Below are 18,119 nucleotides of genomic sequence, written 5' to 3'. Positions count from 1 at the left end.
TCTTTGCCTGGCCTGCTCAATGCATAAAAAGAGAGCCTGCATTAGTACTTCAACAAGGCAGCTGACCAGGTACACCTGGGGCATTTCCCCCACTGATATTGTCCTTATACAGCACTTAGTCAGTCAGCTTGACTCTTTCTTAGCATCATCATGGAAAGTGGAAAGTGCTTTTCCTCTCCATCACCATCAACCTCGCCTCTTCTACAATAAAACTCCCACATGCGTGCACTACCACCCAGGTGTTGTGATGCTGGTGGAACAAAAATAATCTATCCGCTTCTGGGAATATAGTGTAGCTTTATGCTAGACAAGTAGACATCACTCGCACGACCAGTCTGAACGTGGTGTGCATGGTGACATGGTTGGTGTAGTTCACTGCCCCGAGAATACACCAGCATTCCGAGGAGGATGGCACCGTTCAAAACAGAATTCCTACATCTGCTGGAACCGGATCAGTCTTGTTGAGATATTGGTATTGTAGTGTCGTAGATCTGCTTCTGCAACTCAAGGCCATTGAAACATTTCAAATAGCTGTCTACCACTGTGAAGATTGTGTTGACGCCATAGGGTGGCCCTAGCAGAGAGAGACCAATGTGAATTGTGCTTTCGACATTGGTGAGGGTGGTGGTGACTTTTGGGGAATGAGTATATACAACCTTTAGTGATAGAAAAAACTACTATCTCGGAATGTAGACTCGGGTAAATGTGTACTCGTGAAATATACAGCAAAATACAACATTAAAATATATCATGCTCATACTTCAGTAGCACACGCTGATGTGTGGTCTATTTTTTGTGTGTAAGGTACAAAGGACGATATAAAAATCCTGTCATTTGACAGAGCAATACTATACCTTGGTTATTAATATCCCAATACTAATCCTTGTCAGGAAGAACTCCTGTTGTCTTCTCAACAAACCACTCGATCATATCATGCATCACAGAGATGTGCTTACCTGGAAAGTGATTCTTAAACTATAGAAACACATGGATCTCACTGGAGTCCAGATCTAACAAGTATGGGTTTCCCAACTTAGAAATGATTTATCTCTAGATTCTTCTGGTTTTATAAATGGGTTTAAATTTTTTCAATGTATCTTAGCTGGTACACAATTTTTTTAACGCTTTCAAAAACATTGATTTTAGTGCAATTTAATTTGATAATTGTTTTAAGTAATAAGGTTTTTTAATTTAATGCATGCTTAGATTACAAGTCCCCACTGGCATGTCACACATCCCACACTGTTTCCTCCTACCACCCCACCTCTCTTGCCTTCCCATGGTTATCACTTATTTTTTTCAAATAGCTTAACTTGTGACCTTTTTTCTGCACTTGAGATATATAAATACCAACTCCTGTAATTGTTCACGACTATCTGTTTGATCTTACAAAAAACTATTGAACACATTTTTTTTATTAACTTTTAACTGAACTTTCACCGTTTCCTTTGGTGCAAATCTTATTTGTCAGTGCATCAACTCTGTCACCCATCTTAATATTGTTAATTGAAATAGCTCGCATGCAACAAATCTAATAATTCCTGACTTACCAATGAATTCAAATGTGTGTTTGTCACTCTTTGCTGCTGGATGGCATGTGGTCTAGCAGACACCAGATTTTACGAAAGAAGATGGGCTCTTGGAGGATGATGAGGAAGATGAGGATGACTCGGGCCGTCTGCGATTCAAGACGGAGCGCAAGGAAGGCTCGGTCATTCGTTCTTTGATCAGCACCTCGCGTACCAACAGAGAGATTCCTGACACACTGGGTGAGTCAGACCCTGACCAAAAGAGCTCTCGTCAAAAGCTGGTAGATTATTGTAAAATGCTACCCACTAAACTGACTATTATTTTACTTAACTATCAGAGCAATGTTGTTCCATGGCAATGCATCCATAAAAAAGTTGGTTTCTGTGAATGAAAACCTGCCGATTCGCCTCAGAAATTCCAGCTTCCGTCTAAAGGAATGTAGGGTTTTCAATAAAGGGAATTCAAATTCCTCTCCTCATGCTCACGAACATGCACAGCAGCTTGCTCCATGGACCAATTAGCGATGTAGCAGGGGTGATAGGGTGGCACCCACCTAAAATTGCAGGTAAAATAATCCCGTCTGGCTTTGACTTCAATGGAAGACCGAAGAGCGGTTGTCCTGAAAATCATGTGGCTGACAGTTTTTTAAAAAATTCCCTCAAACTTCACATTTGTGTGGGGACAGCCTGTCATAGCCAACCATTTTATTTTTGAGCTGCATCTTTAACTATTCAGTCCCAACAATTCACTGTTTATGTTCCAGTATTAAATGTCAGAATAATGTGGAGCACTAGGGGTCGGCACGGTTTGAACCGACTCAAACTGGTTTCAAATTGAGCAATCCAAACCAAACCAGCGACGACTGAACCAAACCAAACCAAAACCAAACCAAACTAAGCTAAACCAAACCTCTTAAGTTGGCTTGAACCAAACTAGTTTGAGCCGGTTCCACCCTCTCCGAGCCAAACCGAGTCGGTTTTCGTAGCCCCAAACCAAACCGAACCAGTTCAAACAGAGCCAAACCAAACCGATTTGGTTCGGTTCAAACCGCGGTTTGGTGGTTTGAGCCAAACCGTGCCGACCCCTATGGAGCACTATGAATGTAATGATTGAATTAAGAGCGTAGTGGGTACAGAGCTTCCCACTGATCTGCAAGGCTTGTTCTTAAAGTCTTAACGGTCATTCAGGTGTTGGTGAATGCTGCTTTTCGTCCACTGTTTGGCAAAAGCATACCAGTGTCAACGTTACCTTCAATTGGAAAATGATCCATGATGTGTTTTGGCTTTATCATCAATAATTGAATTGGCCCAAAACATTTTCTATTGGCTCAAGTGATTATTGGGTGTTGCTTGGCAGCTCTGACTGATCCAGTGATATAAATTCCACATTCGTACAATGGAGGCAAATATAGTTGGACAACCACAGTTGACTTTTGACAAGCTCGGAAAGGCTGATGAGCTAAGTAGACTTCCAACCTGATTTTTAACTTGGAATCTTTTGATTGTGATTTGAGTACTATAACCATAGTTTTCTGGCTGGAGATCAGTTCTCTGGTTGGAGATAATTTAGTAGAATGTATAAAACCAGATTGTATTGTATCATATCCACAACATCTCCCACCTTCTGCAGAACTCTCCGACGAAATGAAGCAGCAGCTGCAAGAATTTGAGGATAAGGAGATGCAGCGCAAGCAGCAGCACTGGCGAGGCAGGGGCCGGGCCCGGGGCAACAGGGGGGGTGTGGGCCAGCAGACGGTGGGCATGGGCTGGTGTCCGCAGGGCAGGGGCATGGACCACCCTATGTTCCAGCACCACCAGCACAACCACATGCAGCACTTCATGATGGGATCAAGAGGTCCACAATTCAGATTCCAGGTAAATGTACACATGCTGTTTCTAATAAACTGATTGAAATATTCACAACGTGTTCATTTTATGTGTTTTGAGTTTTGTTAAACATAACAAATATGTTTTGCAATTTTTAATTTACATAGATGAACCTTATGGCGGGACCCCGGGGTCCCGAATAAACGGAAGTGAAAATCGTAATTAATTTATTTTTGGTGACTCCGTCCCACCGTGCACATAAACGCCGCGACCCACCTGGCGCAGATCATTGTTGTTATGTCGTCCAAGCGCAGCGAGGACGAATGCGCAGAAGAGCTGAACAAGTTAATGCACTCCATGCTCGGGTATGGGCAGGATCATAAGTCTTATCCAAAGCTGCTCAAACTGCCTACACGACTTAAGTCCTTTATTTGTCATAACGGTATGCATAATACAGTGAAACTGCTCTCTTATCTTCATTATTATTTGTGACCTACCAATGTCTGCAGCCAGACAGTGACCATCCATTTAGCTGCAGACATTTAAAAGATGAGATGCGTTGCACCGTTAATTCCACCTGTTTGATAATGTCTCTTGTCCGTATGCATCTGTGCAGATAGGTTTTTTTTTTGTTGCGGTTAAGCCATAGTCCCCACATACCGCTCGTATCAATGCGGATAAGAGGAGCGGCGACCCACTACTCTGTAGAGTAATATTGGTATAAACGCTTGTTACAATATGAACAGCGCATTGAAAACGCGTACTATTTTATGCACTGTTTAAAAAGTGTGCTCCGAAATCCACACTGAGAAACACGATGATTGAAAGAGGGGTGTAAATAATTTTTCGATAGTATATTTAAATAGAGGTACTGCAGGCAAGTAGATTTCATATTCTTAGGTTTTTTCAGTAAAGTCACGTAGGTTTAACATCAAAATTAATGAAAATAAAATAAAATAAAATTTTGATGTTTTACCTACGTGACTTTACCGAAAAAACCTAAGAATATGATTCCTTGCAGTCACGAAAGCTTCAAATCTAGAAGTAGATTTCAGTTTTAAAGGCATAGTTTAACAAGACCACTTGCCACCATCCTTCAAACCCATTGGTGAAAAAGAGCAAAGTTTTTTGTTTACATACTTTTTGGTTCTTTCGGTAAAGTCACGTAGGTAGAAAAAGAATAGATCACGACGTTTCGATCGCAATACAAGCAATCGTCATCGGGTGGGACAACCACAGCAAGATAAAACTGCTGAAGTAGGCGAGAGATCTGCCGTGGCATGAGGTGGAGTAAAGTGAGTCAGCAGCATTGGAGAGGTCGACTGCAGGGGGGGGGAGCAGGGCAGCACAAAGAGATAGAGAGAAAGACAGAGAGTCGGAAATAACAGCTGACATGGGCAGGTCGGATGGAGACATCACAGTAAAGACTTTACCTGGTTAATAACGTACTTCCAATGATTGCTCAGTTTGTACCCATCTTCTTGGTTGAAGTTGTGTATGTGTTTATATATCTGGATGGCTTCATGAACAACTCTCTGATAATAGCCGGTGTTTACATTATAATATAATATGGTTCAGATGTAAACTGGTGTTATCAGAGTTTTTGTGCACGATTAATTAGAATAGTTTTTTTTGTTGCTTTCAATCTTTTGTCAAACCTTGTTTGCACAAAATTCGACAGTTTTGCCTGATTTTGGCTTTTAAAATGTAGTTTCGGTCCTACTTTTCAATGACACTGTACATTAATATATAAGCTACAGCACTTGCATTTGAACTTGATATTAACTTTATAAGAGATTGTAATGGGGGAATAGGTAATTCAGATGCACCCACATGTTTTGGGTGCAGGAGGTTCCTGCAGGGGCAGTACATTCAGTCGGCTTTTGACCTATCATTGATTAGTATGAATGGGTTTCTTCTGCTCATCTGGTTTTTTGTATCAAAAGTGTAATATTCAAACGTAATTGACCAAACGGACTCAGCATTACTCTACTGTGTTTTGAGATCCAGTGAAGCAGTTTTCGGTAAAATATTATCTATTAATGATGTTACGTTGCAAAATAACGCTGAATGTATTTGTTTTTGTATTTACAAAGTAGCTTACTTGCTTATATGTTACCGAAATCATCCTTGTCTTCAAATTTACACAAATATTCTGTTAGACTGCGTGGCACCAGTGGTGATAACAAAAAGGGTCATCAGCCATTATCTTCTCTACTGCTGAATGAACCCTTCCCTTGCACAATATATTTCACTCGGTCTCATGGCTCTCCCTTGGTTTTTATCTTCTTGGGCGTGTCCCCTCCATTGACTGCCATTCTGTCTCCAATTGTTTCCATTGCAAACACCCCGCGCTTCTCGTGATGCGACCTGCCCCGAGCCCACTGACTTGAGCCACCAAAGCGTCTCATGAATGAGCATTTCTTCTCTGATCCATGTGCTCCTTTTTCTGTTTCCTTAAAGTAAAGGTTAAAGGTGGCCAAATGTGTTGGTGTTCCAACGGATTCCAGTGTCCATTGCTGATCATAACATATTGTGGTTATTAGCACTTTCCTGACAGGCTTTTAAGCCTTGAAGGAGGACCTTTGTCTCTTCTCTATATGAGGGCGACCTTCATAGTGTCCCACTAGATTGAGTATCCTGTAGTTCTTAACAATATGTCATGTTGCTATTACAAAGACTCATTGACGGAGAATCTGGACTTGACCTCGGCTCGCTACAATGTTGCAGCAATGTAATGAATTATTTTGCTTTCTAATTTGTATTAAAGTATGTCCAATTTATGCATTTAGGAATGAGTTTTGCAACAGAAATTTTTATACATAATTGTGCACATTGCACTGCAATACATTTTCCGTAGGTACATCACGGTCAATTTCCCACACTGATGCTGATTCCTCAACGTAGCCAATCTATATAAATAAAAACCTTAATCTGTATGTGGTACTTCCCACAAGGTAGAAAGCTGGCATTTGGTACATGGGTATCTTTTAGGACACAACTGGAAAATAAATAATATAAGAAAATCCAACGTGTAATTTTTAAACCCCACAAATCTCGATTTTAAGTGCCCCATTCAGATACTGTTCAAAATATAAGATTGCGGTATTTTCCTTTGATAGAGCAAAACAAATTTAATTTAAGTGAGAACCATTCTATCTTTCATTGTTTTTGACATATTTAGGATTAAAGTGGTTTTAAAATCTCAATAATTCGAAAATGGTAAAAGATAGGAGCTTCCCCTCAGAGTATTGAGTTCATACATTTTTGTTCTTTCTAATAAAACATTTACAGAATCTTTAAATTGAGCGTTTTCCTGTGGGGGTACGTCTTCAAATATAAGAAGTTGAATCAAGTCATCAACAATTTAGGTTTTTTTTTCAGAAAAATACAAATGTTTGGAGTAGTTAATGTCTGATCATATATTTTTTTTTGTCAGAAATCATATCAGGTTAATTATATTTATTGAAAACTTTTGCCTGGTGAAAACAGGCTTTATGAACTGGCACATTATAATTCGGAAGAACACGGCTCATTTTTGAGCATTGCATGGTATTGATAGTTGCCCTATGTTTTGTGAAACTTCAAACTCTCTTCAATAATTTCAAGTGGACGACCTTTTCAAATTATTGGAAATCACAGGTAAAATTCTAGCTCCATTTGTGCGTTTGCAGCATCTATGCGGCCTTAAAAATCACTTTCAGTGGCATAGTGCAAATAATTATATGTTGTAGGCGTGGTATGTTGAAATTAACCATGTAATGAATCATTATATTTCACAATTGTCAAACATGTAAATGTGAAACATTTCATTCAATTTATATTAATATTTTTCACCTTGTGGGGCCTACAACACAATGTTGTAAATTATATGAACAACATGCACAATCTCGAACACATGCAAAATAGAGAAGTTTTGGTGGCTTAGTGTTGATATTGATTATTGACATGGCTACATTGATTGGACACAAATCAAGCAATATGCATCCATGCAGGTAGACAGATTACATCACTGCATAGTGATGTGTATGAGGATGTCCAGTATTGGTCATCACCAATGCACTTTGCTCCCAATGTTATTTGTATGCACTAAATGACCTTTCTGTGTGCTACGATATTCCCTCCTGCCCAATAGGGGGGTGGACTGATGGACCACCCAATGCCATTTTTCGGGAGAGGTGGTGGCATGGGATTCATGTTTGGAGGCGGCCGCGCAGACATGGGCATGGGCGGCCCTCACTTCCACCAGCAGCAACAGCAGGGCCTCCGCTCACCGGTCCCTCACTTTCATGAGCCCCGTGGAGGGGGCCCGATTCATCCTCGCCAAGAGGGGCCCCACCAGGGAGGCCCACATCACGAGGGTCCCCGTGCCGAACCCTATGGGCAAGCGCCTCCCCGGCAGGAGCCTCCACGTCAAGAGGCTCCACGTCAAGCAACCCACAGGCAGGAGCCGCCCAGGCAAGAAACCCCAAAGCAAGAGGCTCCCAGACAAGAAACCCCCAAACAAGGGACCCCCAAACAAGATTCTCCCCGGCAACCCATCCGTCCAGAACTGCCCCGCATGGAGGCCCCACGCAAGGAGACCCCTCGGCCAGCGGCTCCCCAGCCAGCAGGTCCCCGGCCTGCGGGTCCACAGCCGGTAGGTCCCCGGCCGGCCGCTCCACAGCAGGCAGGTCCCCGGCCATCGACTCCACGGCACTCGGGTCCCTGGCCTGCCGCTCCACGTGCTGCGACTCCACAAGCTGTGGCGCCTCGCGCCGTGGTTCCTCGTCCGGTGCCTTCCCAGCAAGCCGCTCCATGCCAAACGGCTCCACGCCAAGCGCCGCCGCACCAGGAGGCTGCCTGTCAGATGGCTCCGCACTCGGTGGTCGCTTGCCAGGAATCCCCCTGCAAGGAACCACCCCGCAAGGAACCACCCCGCAACGAAGTGCCCCGTCCAGAGGTGCCCAGTGTGGTGGCGGTGCCCAGGCACGAGCCACCTAGGCACGAGCCGCCTCCTAGGCTGGAGGCTCCTCGGCTGGAGGTGCGTCAGCCTCACTCCCCAACACCCATCCAGCAACAGCAGCAGCAGCTCTCGAAGAAGATCCACATCAATCCACACTTCCGCGGCCCCACATCCACTGCGTCGCCTCCAATCGGTAACGCATCCAACCGGTGGCCTGGGCACCTCATCATTGGGCATGTAATGAGTCACCCGTTACCCTTTGATGCGATATATTGTCATGATCCTGGGTCATGGTTTGATTCAAGAAGTAATACTTTTGTGCTTTATTTGTACTGTGTTTTTGATGCTGGCTTGCGTGCCTGTGTCCTCTGTCTTGTGTAAGCGGTCTTGATGGTGCTCCTTATTTTTACCATCATGTCTCTCCTATCTTTCTCTTACGCTATCGTATTTGTACTTTCTCATGCATTTTATATAATTTGTAGTATCTCCTTTAAACTCTGTTGACTTTGCTGTCTTACTACTATTTTGTACAGATCATACAAACAGGGATTTCCAACTCGTTCTTGTCCATTTGCTAGTCACGTGCTCCATCCACTATGATACTTGAACAAACCTACCCAAATTGCATACGAGTAATTATCTCTTGCATGTGTATGAATATTTACATTTCTTATAAGTTCGTTTCTACGACTAAATCTTCGTGTTTTGTGAAGAGCAAAATATCTATTTTGACCAATCATTGACTGATCACCTTGTATAATAAATGTGACCAGTTTGTGAAATGCAGTTGGTTTAAATTTGTGACCTTTGTAAATTACATACGTTTATTGGAAATGTATGGCTTATCTCTGGACATTAAGACGTGAGTTACTTTATTGTGCTGCTTATTTGAAATCTAATTTTATACCTCTGAAGTAACCATTTAAAAACACAAATTACAAAGGAGAATGATGAGTGGAAGTGTTGGACGCAAAATTACCTTGTAAAGAACAAATGCATATTTGGTAATTGAATTCAAGTCTTGGGCAAATTAAATGTTCCCTATCCCATGAAGGTGAATCACCCATCTGTGAAGTGGGAGGTCTGGTATGCAGGGCGGCTGAGGCCCCATTCTACCGTTCATGATGGATAGGGGCACAGGGGACAGATGTTAGTGACCCAGGAAGGGGTCTGCCTTTGTGCCAGATAGTGAAAGCTGGCCCAATTGTGACCCATAAAATTTAGGACACTGTGTGAGGTCCTAAATTAAATTTTGAGGATGCATGTGAAAATAAATGCTGCAATGACTTGCTCATTCAGGGATGACAGCTAAATAGTGCCTGCTGTCCTGACGTTGGTTTCTAATCTTTGCATATAGCTGCTCTTGTGAATTGTGCATGAACAATTGAGGAACATGTATACCTGCATTGTTTTATATTTTGTCTTTATGTTTTACCGCAGTGCCATTACCAGTGATGTCAACGCCAAACCAACCTGGAATTAGTCCGGCTCCTCAACACTTTCCAGTAAGATATCCAGTACAACACAAATTTACTACAGTCTCACTGGGTTTCCAATTAAGTGGGATAATTTTATACAATTATGGCAACACTAGACTTTTATCCTCTTTATATTATTCAATGCATCCTATATGCATTTATAAAAAATAAAATAAGTGTATGTGCTTATGTCCTGGTTGTGAGTGGGATGACGTTTCTAAATGTGTTGTATTTTTGCGAACTGTCAGCTCTTATTTGACCTGAAAAGCCCTTGATAAACCCATTTTTGAAACGGTTGTTTGTATACATTTTGTTGTTTAGTCTTATACAATACTTATAACGTTTTATATCATAGAAAAGTGTGTAATTCTTGTGCTGACGTATTTCAATTAACACACATAGTATGTGTGTATGTTGAACTTCTTTCGCACCGCATGTAGCCGACCGTGCTAATCATCTTAGTTGATGGTGTCAATGCCATATTGTTATGGTGGGAGCCAGTCTGTAGGACAGCCACTGTGGACATGCGTATATACTCGTACAACTTTTTTCGTTGCGCATTTGCAGTCATTTTTTAATGATCTCCTGTGAAGCGCAGAAGCTAAATGATTAAAAAAAAATCACCGGAAATCGACGTATGCTAAAGTGGAACGATGTACAGATTCAGCATTTGCTCAACTGTGGTTGTGGACATGATGGCTAATTTTAGCTCTGCCCCCAGCCTCATGTCACCTTTGCACAAAGGACACAACTCCGCGCTAATTAAAATTCATACGGCAAGGAGGACACAGGTTTATTTGCGTTCAGGTTAAGCTGGGATGAGCTAAAATGTAAGTTGACTGTAATGCCTCGAATATGGGGGGGTCATGGTTTTCCCTCAAAAGGTAGAGTAGGTATTCCCGTTCTTTTAGCCATTTTTAATGCATTGAAGAAAATGTATGTTCTGCTAAACCCGAACCATAAAACCCATTACACATGTCATGCTATACATCAGTTAAGATTGGCTGGCTTTGATTCACTTTTGCATAATGGTGTCCTTCGACAGCAGCGCTGAGCCTCACAATGTGGCGTGCGCAAGATGAATGGCTCTGGTGAGCGCTATCGGAGTGGTCATTATGAGCGCTCATTTGTCAGTGTCTGTGTGCGGAGGGCCCAGCTAGCGCTCGCAGCCCCACCAAGTGATTTGTGTCTGGTAGTTAGGCAAGTCGCCTCTACATTATGGCGTGTGCGGACGGGAGTGGGCCCACTTCATCAATCTGTATAATCAGGGCTCCATTACCCTGGCCCCACAAGCATGGAAGCGCATCGCCTAATCAGAATTGAGCGGCGTTATTATGAGCTTGTCTGGGCCGCTGTATGTGGATAAATTGTTTGATTAGGCTGATTTGTATGGGTAAATGAACAGTCATATCATAGCAAACCGCAATTACTTTCCCCTTTTTACTTTACCCGCAAGATGACGGCACGCTCGCCAGATCTGCCTGGGTTCGGCTATTTCTCCCTAGCTGCCCAGGATTTGCATTTTAATGGAGGTGTCGAAAAGCACTCGGCTGCAGCCCTCTCCGTCATTCCACCGTTCAAGCTGGATTAATAGCGATAACATCAAAACAATTAGCCTGGCTCAGTACGTTATGAGGCAATTTGTAGTATGGTGGGTCAGCTGAATGGCAGCTACGGCTCTGTAGCCAGTGGGCTAAGAGGATTAAGGGTAATGAGAAGGATAAGACTGGGATTTTGAAAGATGGGTCCACCATTGAGTTGAAGAGGTATTGGATTTGGATTTCTAAACACCTCATTCCTTGCTGGCAGTGCTGTGTTGAAAGAATTTATCTCTAGCTGCCTGAGATGTGCAAGACAATATCTTTCATCCTCACCATTTATGAGCTCAACCTTTTGACTGTTCCACTTTAAAACCCATCTTAAAACTAAGCTAGTTACAAATGAAGGACAGATAGCAGATAAAGAAGGGAGGAGGGGGTGGTGTTTGGGTGACTGGGGATTTTGGCCAACAGACTTCACCGGTTTCCGCTGTTTGTAATTTCAGCCTCCGCAGCAACCACCACCACCCCAAGGCCAGCAGCAGCAGCAGCCTCCGCCACCCATGCCACAGAGACCCCCAGTATTTGATGGGAGGCCTGGACCCACTGGCCCTGAGCAGTGGGGCCCCCCCAGGACTGTGGGCCATGATGACTTCTTCAATAGAGGTACAATATGCTGCTGTCAGTGTGCACAACTTGTGTATTTTTTTTCTTTATAAAGTCTTAAGCGAATTGTCTCATGGTTCAAATAGGTATTTGAGGGTACTGTTCCCCATGGCGAAATAACCAGTGGTGGAAATTCTGCATTCTTAAGATGGGGACCAGTCTCAAGGATAACTATTGTTAACCTACCACAACATTGTTGACTGATGTCAAAGTTTACCATGTTCTTTTGAGCATTACTATTTAGTGTTCTTGACAATGGGTCATGGGTAAGCGATAGAAATTTGTCGTTCCTGGGAAGGGTGCTGCTGACTTCTCCCAAAGTGGTTATCACCAGGAGCTGTTCGTTTTACCCACTGGAGGCATTATGACATTTGAACTTAAGACCTGATCATGAGGAAATTGCTTTATGACTTGGCTATTTCAAGTATTTTAACAGTAAAATTATCAAGCGTGAAGTTTATTTGGCTTAATTTGCAAATTTAAAAAGTATTTCACCAATGTCCCTATTTGGCATTCAATAGCCTTTTGTAATTTTATTACTTGGGAAATGTATTTTATATTAACTCTATTATTTCTACATAAGAAGATGACAACTTAAGTGAGCATAATCATATTTCGCGAATTAAAATGTTGTCGTACACATCCCATGTCACTCCCTCCCCCACTCTCTCTCAGAGCACCATTTCCCAGGGGAAGGAGGGTTCGAGCACTATGACCGTGGTCATCATCAACAATTCCCCGGACAGCCGCCTGCTCCTCCAGCCCCAATGGGCTTCAACAACCCCAACCCACAGCAGCCATTGGGTTTTAGCAATAATGGCCCACGACCAGGCCTTTCTGCTCAGTCCATGTTCATGAGGGATGGGCCAAGTGGCCTGGGTGGGCCCAGTGCACCAAGTGGTCCAGGTGCAGGGTTGGCAGGGCCCATTGGAGGTCCTGTTGGTCTCAGTGGGGGACCGGGTGGGCCTGGTGGACCTAATGTTGGGCCCAGTCATCCCGGTATTGGACCAGGCGGTCCTGGTATTGGGCCTGGTATTGGGCCTGGCATTGGGCCTGGCATTGGGCATGGTGGGCCTGGTATTGGCCCTGGTGGGCCAGGAGGTGGGCCATGTGGACCAGGTGGTCCTGGGATGTATCAACAGCAGCAACCAGACATGCATGGGCCCCGTCACTTTCCAGGACAGCAAGCCCCGTTTAACCCGCTGTCAAATCAGCCGTTCATTCCCATGCAGGTGTGTTCACTGCACTAATGTCATTATTATAGCAATATTTTCCTTTGCCCGGGAAAGTCTTTCCAAATAACATTTTCAGGAGTTCACTGCCTACGCAGAGGATTACTAGCATGTACCACAACACCGAGATAGTGTGCTTTCACAAAGCATATTTTGTTTGGATAAATTTACATTTTTGGTCAAATGTATTCCTGTGAAAATTGTTACTCTTTCAGCTCAATTTGAATGTGAAGCCTGGCATGTTTGTAAATGCATGTATAGTTGTGATGATGGTAATGGTGGCTGGGTGTGTAGTGTATTCCACGTTTTTGAATGTGTAATACTTCACGTGCTTGTGTGCAGGCCAACCAGCAGCCAATGAGCTTGCGTTCCATGAATATCAATCTTCAAGGCTTTCAGATGCAGGTGCAGCAGCAGCTACAACAGCAACTTCAACTGCATCAGAATCAACATCAGCATCAGAACCAACATCAGCAGGCCCCGTTTCGGCCAATCATGCAGTCAAACATGGCACAGCAGCAGCAACAGCAGCAGCAACAGCAGCAGCAGCCCCTTTTCCAGCCAAGGAACCAGCACCCACACTCAGTGAGAAATGAAGTCATTCCCCATCCTGGGCTGCAAGGCCAGCCAAGACCACAGGGCCAGTTTGGACAACAGGGCCAGTTTGGACAACACAGCCCACATCAACAGCACATGGACCAGAGGCCACCGGACCAGATTTCCATGCAGGGGTTGCACCCTTCTCAGGCAGGGGTGAGACAACAGCCATCTCCAACGCAGGCACCAAACAGGGCCCAAAGACTGCAAGCTCCTGGACAAGCTAAAGTCAGAGCAGTAAGATATATTCTCGTCTTTTTTGTCGCAAATAACAAAAAATATGCTTTCAGTATTTGGTAATTTCATAAACGTGGAAACACATTGAGTGTACATATTTAGTTTATTTCGATAAACTTAGTGAGATGTATTCTTCATGTTTACATGTTTTTTAAATGGTTCACTTAAAACCTGCTTGTATTATATTGTGTAAACACTCTTGAGAAAGTGTTTGCTCGCTTCACAGGCATTTTCTTTCATAGCCAAATTGGATCACTTGTAATACAACCTACTGATACATTGCATAATTGTCCTGTCTTTGAACGGAATCGCACACCTACTCGGACAAGTGCATTTTCCAGAGTGTGCCTTCACTAAAAACAATACTGGTAAAAACATTACTTCAAAAGAAACCCCCTTGGTAGACATAATATATTATTTCACATTACCCGTTTATTTAAATTAACCTCTGTTGTTGACCCTTGCACAGAACCTGCCGAATCAGCAGCAACTGTCCAAGCCACCCCCACCAGCTCCCCGAAACCTGCGTGAGCTACCCAAGGTCGAGCTACCCCCAACCCCTGCTGCTACCGCCAACACCACCCCCGCCGCCGCTGCCGCCGCCGCTGCTGCTGCAAACGCCGCCAACAGGCAGCAGAGGCTGCTGGGGGCAAGCGGTGTTCGGCCCGCAAACCAGCCCACACCAACACAGGGCTTGACTGGACGTCTGAAACCTGCTCCAGCCTCCATGCAGCGGGGGCCACAGATGGGCAGGGCGGTCGTAGGTGGAACAGCGCACGCTAAAGTACAGGCGAGCGGGGCACCGAGAAACCCTGAACCAGAGACAGAGAAGGGTCAAGGGGCACAGGTGAGCGTCTTTACTGGAGCAGTCCAAAGAGAAAGTGTCTACCCATGCAGATGAGCAGTGGGGGGGGGGGGTGCTCTTGTCTCCTGTGGCGAACCAGAGCTAGTGGTGGAAATTTAACATTTCTGTGGCAGCGGGGTAAGCCTCTTAATAGGATAGCAACTGTTGACTTAATGCAAATTTGGTAGTAATTTTCTCTGCCTTGGAAGGACGATGGGCTGTATTGACCACAAATATTTGGACTTGCGACCTGATAATTGCGGGTTAAGTGCTCTGACTACAGTGCCACATCTATAGATATGTTCTAATCTTATAAATATGAAAACTCTCAAGATATGTGTCATTGGATGTGATGTTAAGTCATCTTTAATGAGCACTGTCTAATTTGGCATGAATGGTAATCCGATAATTGAATTTGTTATAACTACGTTTTTTTGTTCTTTTAATTTGCTTCACTCCGAGCATCATTTGAAAAATATGTTTGCTTTTGTTACGTAATGTAACTGATTTCGAAAGTAGCTTATGCAAGCACACAACCACACAAACATACACATTTAGTGTGCAAACATACGCATTTGTACTCATGTTCTAACAAGGCGCTCATCACCGTGCTACAGAGCATACATAGCATATCATTGATGTAATTAAACCCCTTGAGGTATTTTGTAAACAATTTTCCCCAAAACTACACAGATGTGGCCATTGGCATTCATTATGTGTGGTAAGTTTTGTAGTGATTAATTTAGGGATTTTATAGTTTTACTGGAAACATGTTCCCTCCGATGGATGGACAGTCATAATATTTCCCAAGCATAGCAGTAAGTATCCTATCGGCTTCCTTAAAACGTCAAGCCACATGTCGTCATGCAGCTTGATGTTTCCGGTATTTATGAGGAAATCATTATACTTTGATGGACATTTTATCATGTCAGGAATTGCCAAGATATAGGAAATTATTGTCGAAATTCCATGGGCAGCGACCATGGTTGACTGAGAGGGGAGCATATTTTGTCTCACTTAGACAAATCTCGTGTAGTAGATTGCCCTTCTGTAAATGGATACTCATTTAGACACGGTCAGTTGTTGCACACAGGTTTCACTGTTTATAGATTATGCATTTTGATGTCACACATTTGTGTTCCTGATAAACTCAAGCACGGCAAATATCGGTGACGGACCCTGATTTTGCACACACTGACACTCTCCTTTTAAGCTGGTTTAATTACAGATCAAAGGTGACTAATGAAATTTGATTACAAACTATTGGTTTATTCCTTACACTGGCAAAAAAGCAATAATGGGGAGCTAATGTTCCTGTAGGCTGCCCAGGGCACCGGGCTCATGGAGGACAAATGTAAACCTTAGGAGTCCCTGGGGAAAGAGCTCAGTCTATCCTCCTCCCACTGCTCACAGAACCTGTTTGTGATGGCCGATCGATCCTTTCGTCCGACGCTAATTGAATTCACAGTTGGTTGGCTCGGTTATAGATTTCTCGATGTTGCCACGTGTTAAGAATGAAGAACGGTGCAAGGCAGCGACATAGTTATTAATCCTGCGTGTATGTGGTGAGAGTATGCTAGAGAGAGTGCGAGAGGTTTTGTTTGCTGATCTAAGTACATTTGAGTGGAGGCCACTACACAAAATATCTAATTCAGCATTGCCGCACATAGCCATTGAGCCCCAGCATGTATGCTTGCTCGCTCGCATGGGTGTTTAAGTGCAATTTGTGTTCCCGGACATGTGCACCGTGATGCCTTGTGTGCTGGCGGCCAGTGAGTGGGAAGCGGTAGTGACAGCCCTAATGGATATTTATGGTCCTGCACTAACACACAGTGACCCCCTTGGGGGCACCTCCGCGTGCATTCTCACTGTCCATTGGTCATCGTGGACCAAAGTCCCTGAGCCACTGAGCATATTTGTGGGGGAAGAGGAAGGATTGATATGAAGACGGATGATCCCGCTGATATGATATTCTGTTTAACAAGGAGGTGGCAGTGCGCCTGCCAGCTGATTAAAGGCCATTATTAAATGACTAATGGCTTTGGTCTGCATGGGAGGTCCTTGTGAAGAGAAAATCGATTGCCTCCCCTCTGGGCCTGTCTAAGGCTTTACACTGCAGTTCTAATGCACTTCAGGGGCAGAGCAGTACGTATTATGCAGTGCAAACTGCTGTTCAAACAACAAAACTCTACTTATGTACTGTAGTGTGCGTTTAATTGGCCAATAATTGATTCATGAGAAGATAAATATCATTACTTGGAGCAGGTGGTCTTTTTAAATAACTGACTTTAACACTGGTTCATTTGATACATTAAAAAAAATGTATTGCATGGGTTTATAGTGGTAGGAAAATATACGGGGATGCAACAATGTTATTTAGCATCACCATATATTTGGCTGGTGCTCTGGTCAGGGAGGTCTGCTTGTAATTAGAAGCCCACACGTAAAAAAATTTTTGTCGTGGTTTTACATGGCCCATCAAGCTTCTGGGGTCGATTTTCACGCACGGAGTGGTTGTCCTATGGAGAAACTATCCCTGCCATAGAAATCTCCGTAATTTGCGGTGATGGGCACACCACGCCATGCTTATTTGAGCAGTGAGTCGCTGATTTTTGTTGGTGATTGTAAAATAATGGTACATTTTAACGCCCTTTATTCAGGCTTCAACAAGTCGTTTAGGGGTGTCATAAATTGGGATTTATTTTCTATTTGAGGGGGAATCTTGAGTTGCCAGAGAAGTCGCATCCAAGGGTCAGCTGTCAGCCTTTCCTACAAAGAGTTGGTTTACATGTGTGCAACACCACACCCAGCAATTAAGTGATTTCTAGTTTTATGCACATTTTATAACTCTATTCAATATAGGTGGAGAGTGGGTGGCTCAAAAGTTAGTGCATAGCTGGGTAAGGTGTTGTCTCAGCCAGGCCATGATTCACTGCACGCAAAAAAGAATCACATTTAATTGTAATTTGTGTGCTAAATTCCAGCTCTGAGAATAAAAACATTGCTTTGACCATTGTGCGACAATCTTATTGTAGAACCTGTGTGAAAGTGCACTCGTTACGGTAGGGTCCTGTAAGAAAATGCTTGTGGGTTATTCTCTAATGTGTTGGGCTGCTCTGCTCTTGAGATTTCCGAATGGATTTTTCATCCCATGAAATGACACTGACATCACAATTGGAATGAATTGTGGGGGGGGGGGAGACCAAAATGCAATATAATTTAATAT

At 43.5% G+C, this 18,119-nt stretch overlaps 1 protein-coding gene across 3 annotated transcripts in view; it reads left to right on the top strand.

The window, feature by feature from the left end:
- Positions 1-18,119, top strand: part of RBM33 (RNA binding motif protein 33) — a 56,936-nt gene that overhangs the window by 20,176 nt on the left and 18,641 nt on the right. For 2 of the 3 annotated variants that reach the window (XM_078615468.1, XM_078615390.1), the window contains exons 7-14: positions 1,607-1,769; positions 3,160-3,404; positions 7,492-8,494; positions 9,742-9,806; positions 11,824-11,983; positions 12,659-13,215; positions 13,558-14,049; positions 14,519-14,896. In XM_078615468.1, coding sequence (XP_078471594.1) covers positions 1,607-1,769; positions 3,160-3,404; positions 7,492-8,494; positions 9,742-9,806; positions 11,824-11,983; positions 12,659-13,215; positions 13,558-14,049; positions 14,519-14,896 — 3,063 coding nt within the window. The remainder of the gene's footprint in view (positions 1-1,606; positions 1,770-3,159; positions 3,405-7,491; positions 8,495-9,741; positions 9,807-11,823; positions 11,984-12,658; positions 13,216-13,557; positions 14,050-14,518; positions 14,897-18,119) is intronic. The other variant, XM_078615556.1, reaches the window with a different exon arrangement.

The sequence above is a fragment of the Lampetra planeri genome, chromosome 1 (genome assembly GCF_965212315.1).
Source record: "Lampetra planeri chromosome 1, kcLamPlan1.2.h2, whole genome shotgun sequence".
Taxonomy (NCBI): domain Eukaryota; kingdom Metazoa; phylum Chordata; class Hyperoartia; order Petromyzontiformes; family Petromyzontidae; genus Lampetra; species Lampetra planeri.
This window is presented reverse-complemented; position numbering and strand designations above follow the sequence as displayed.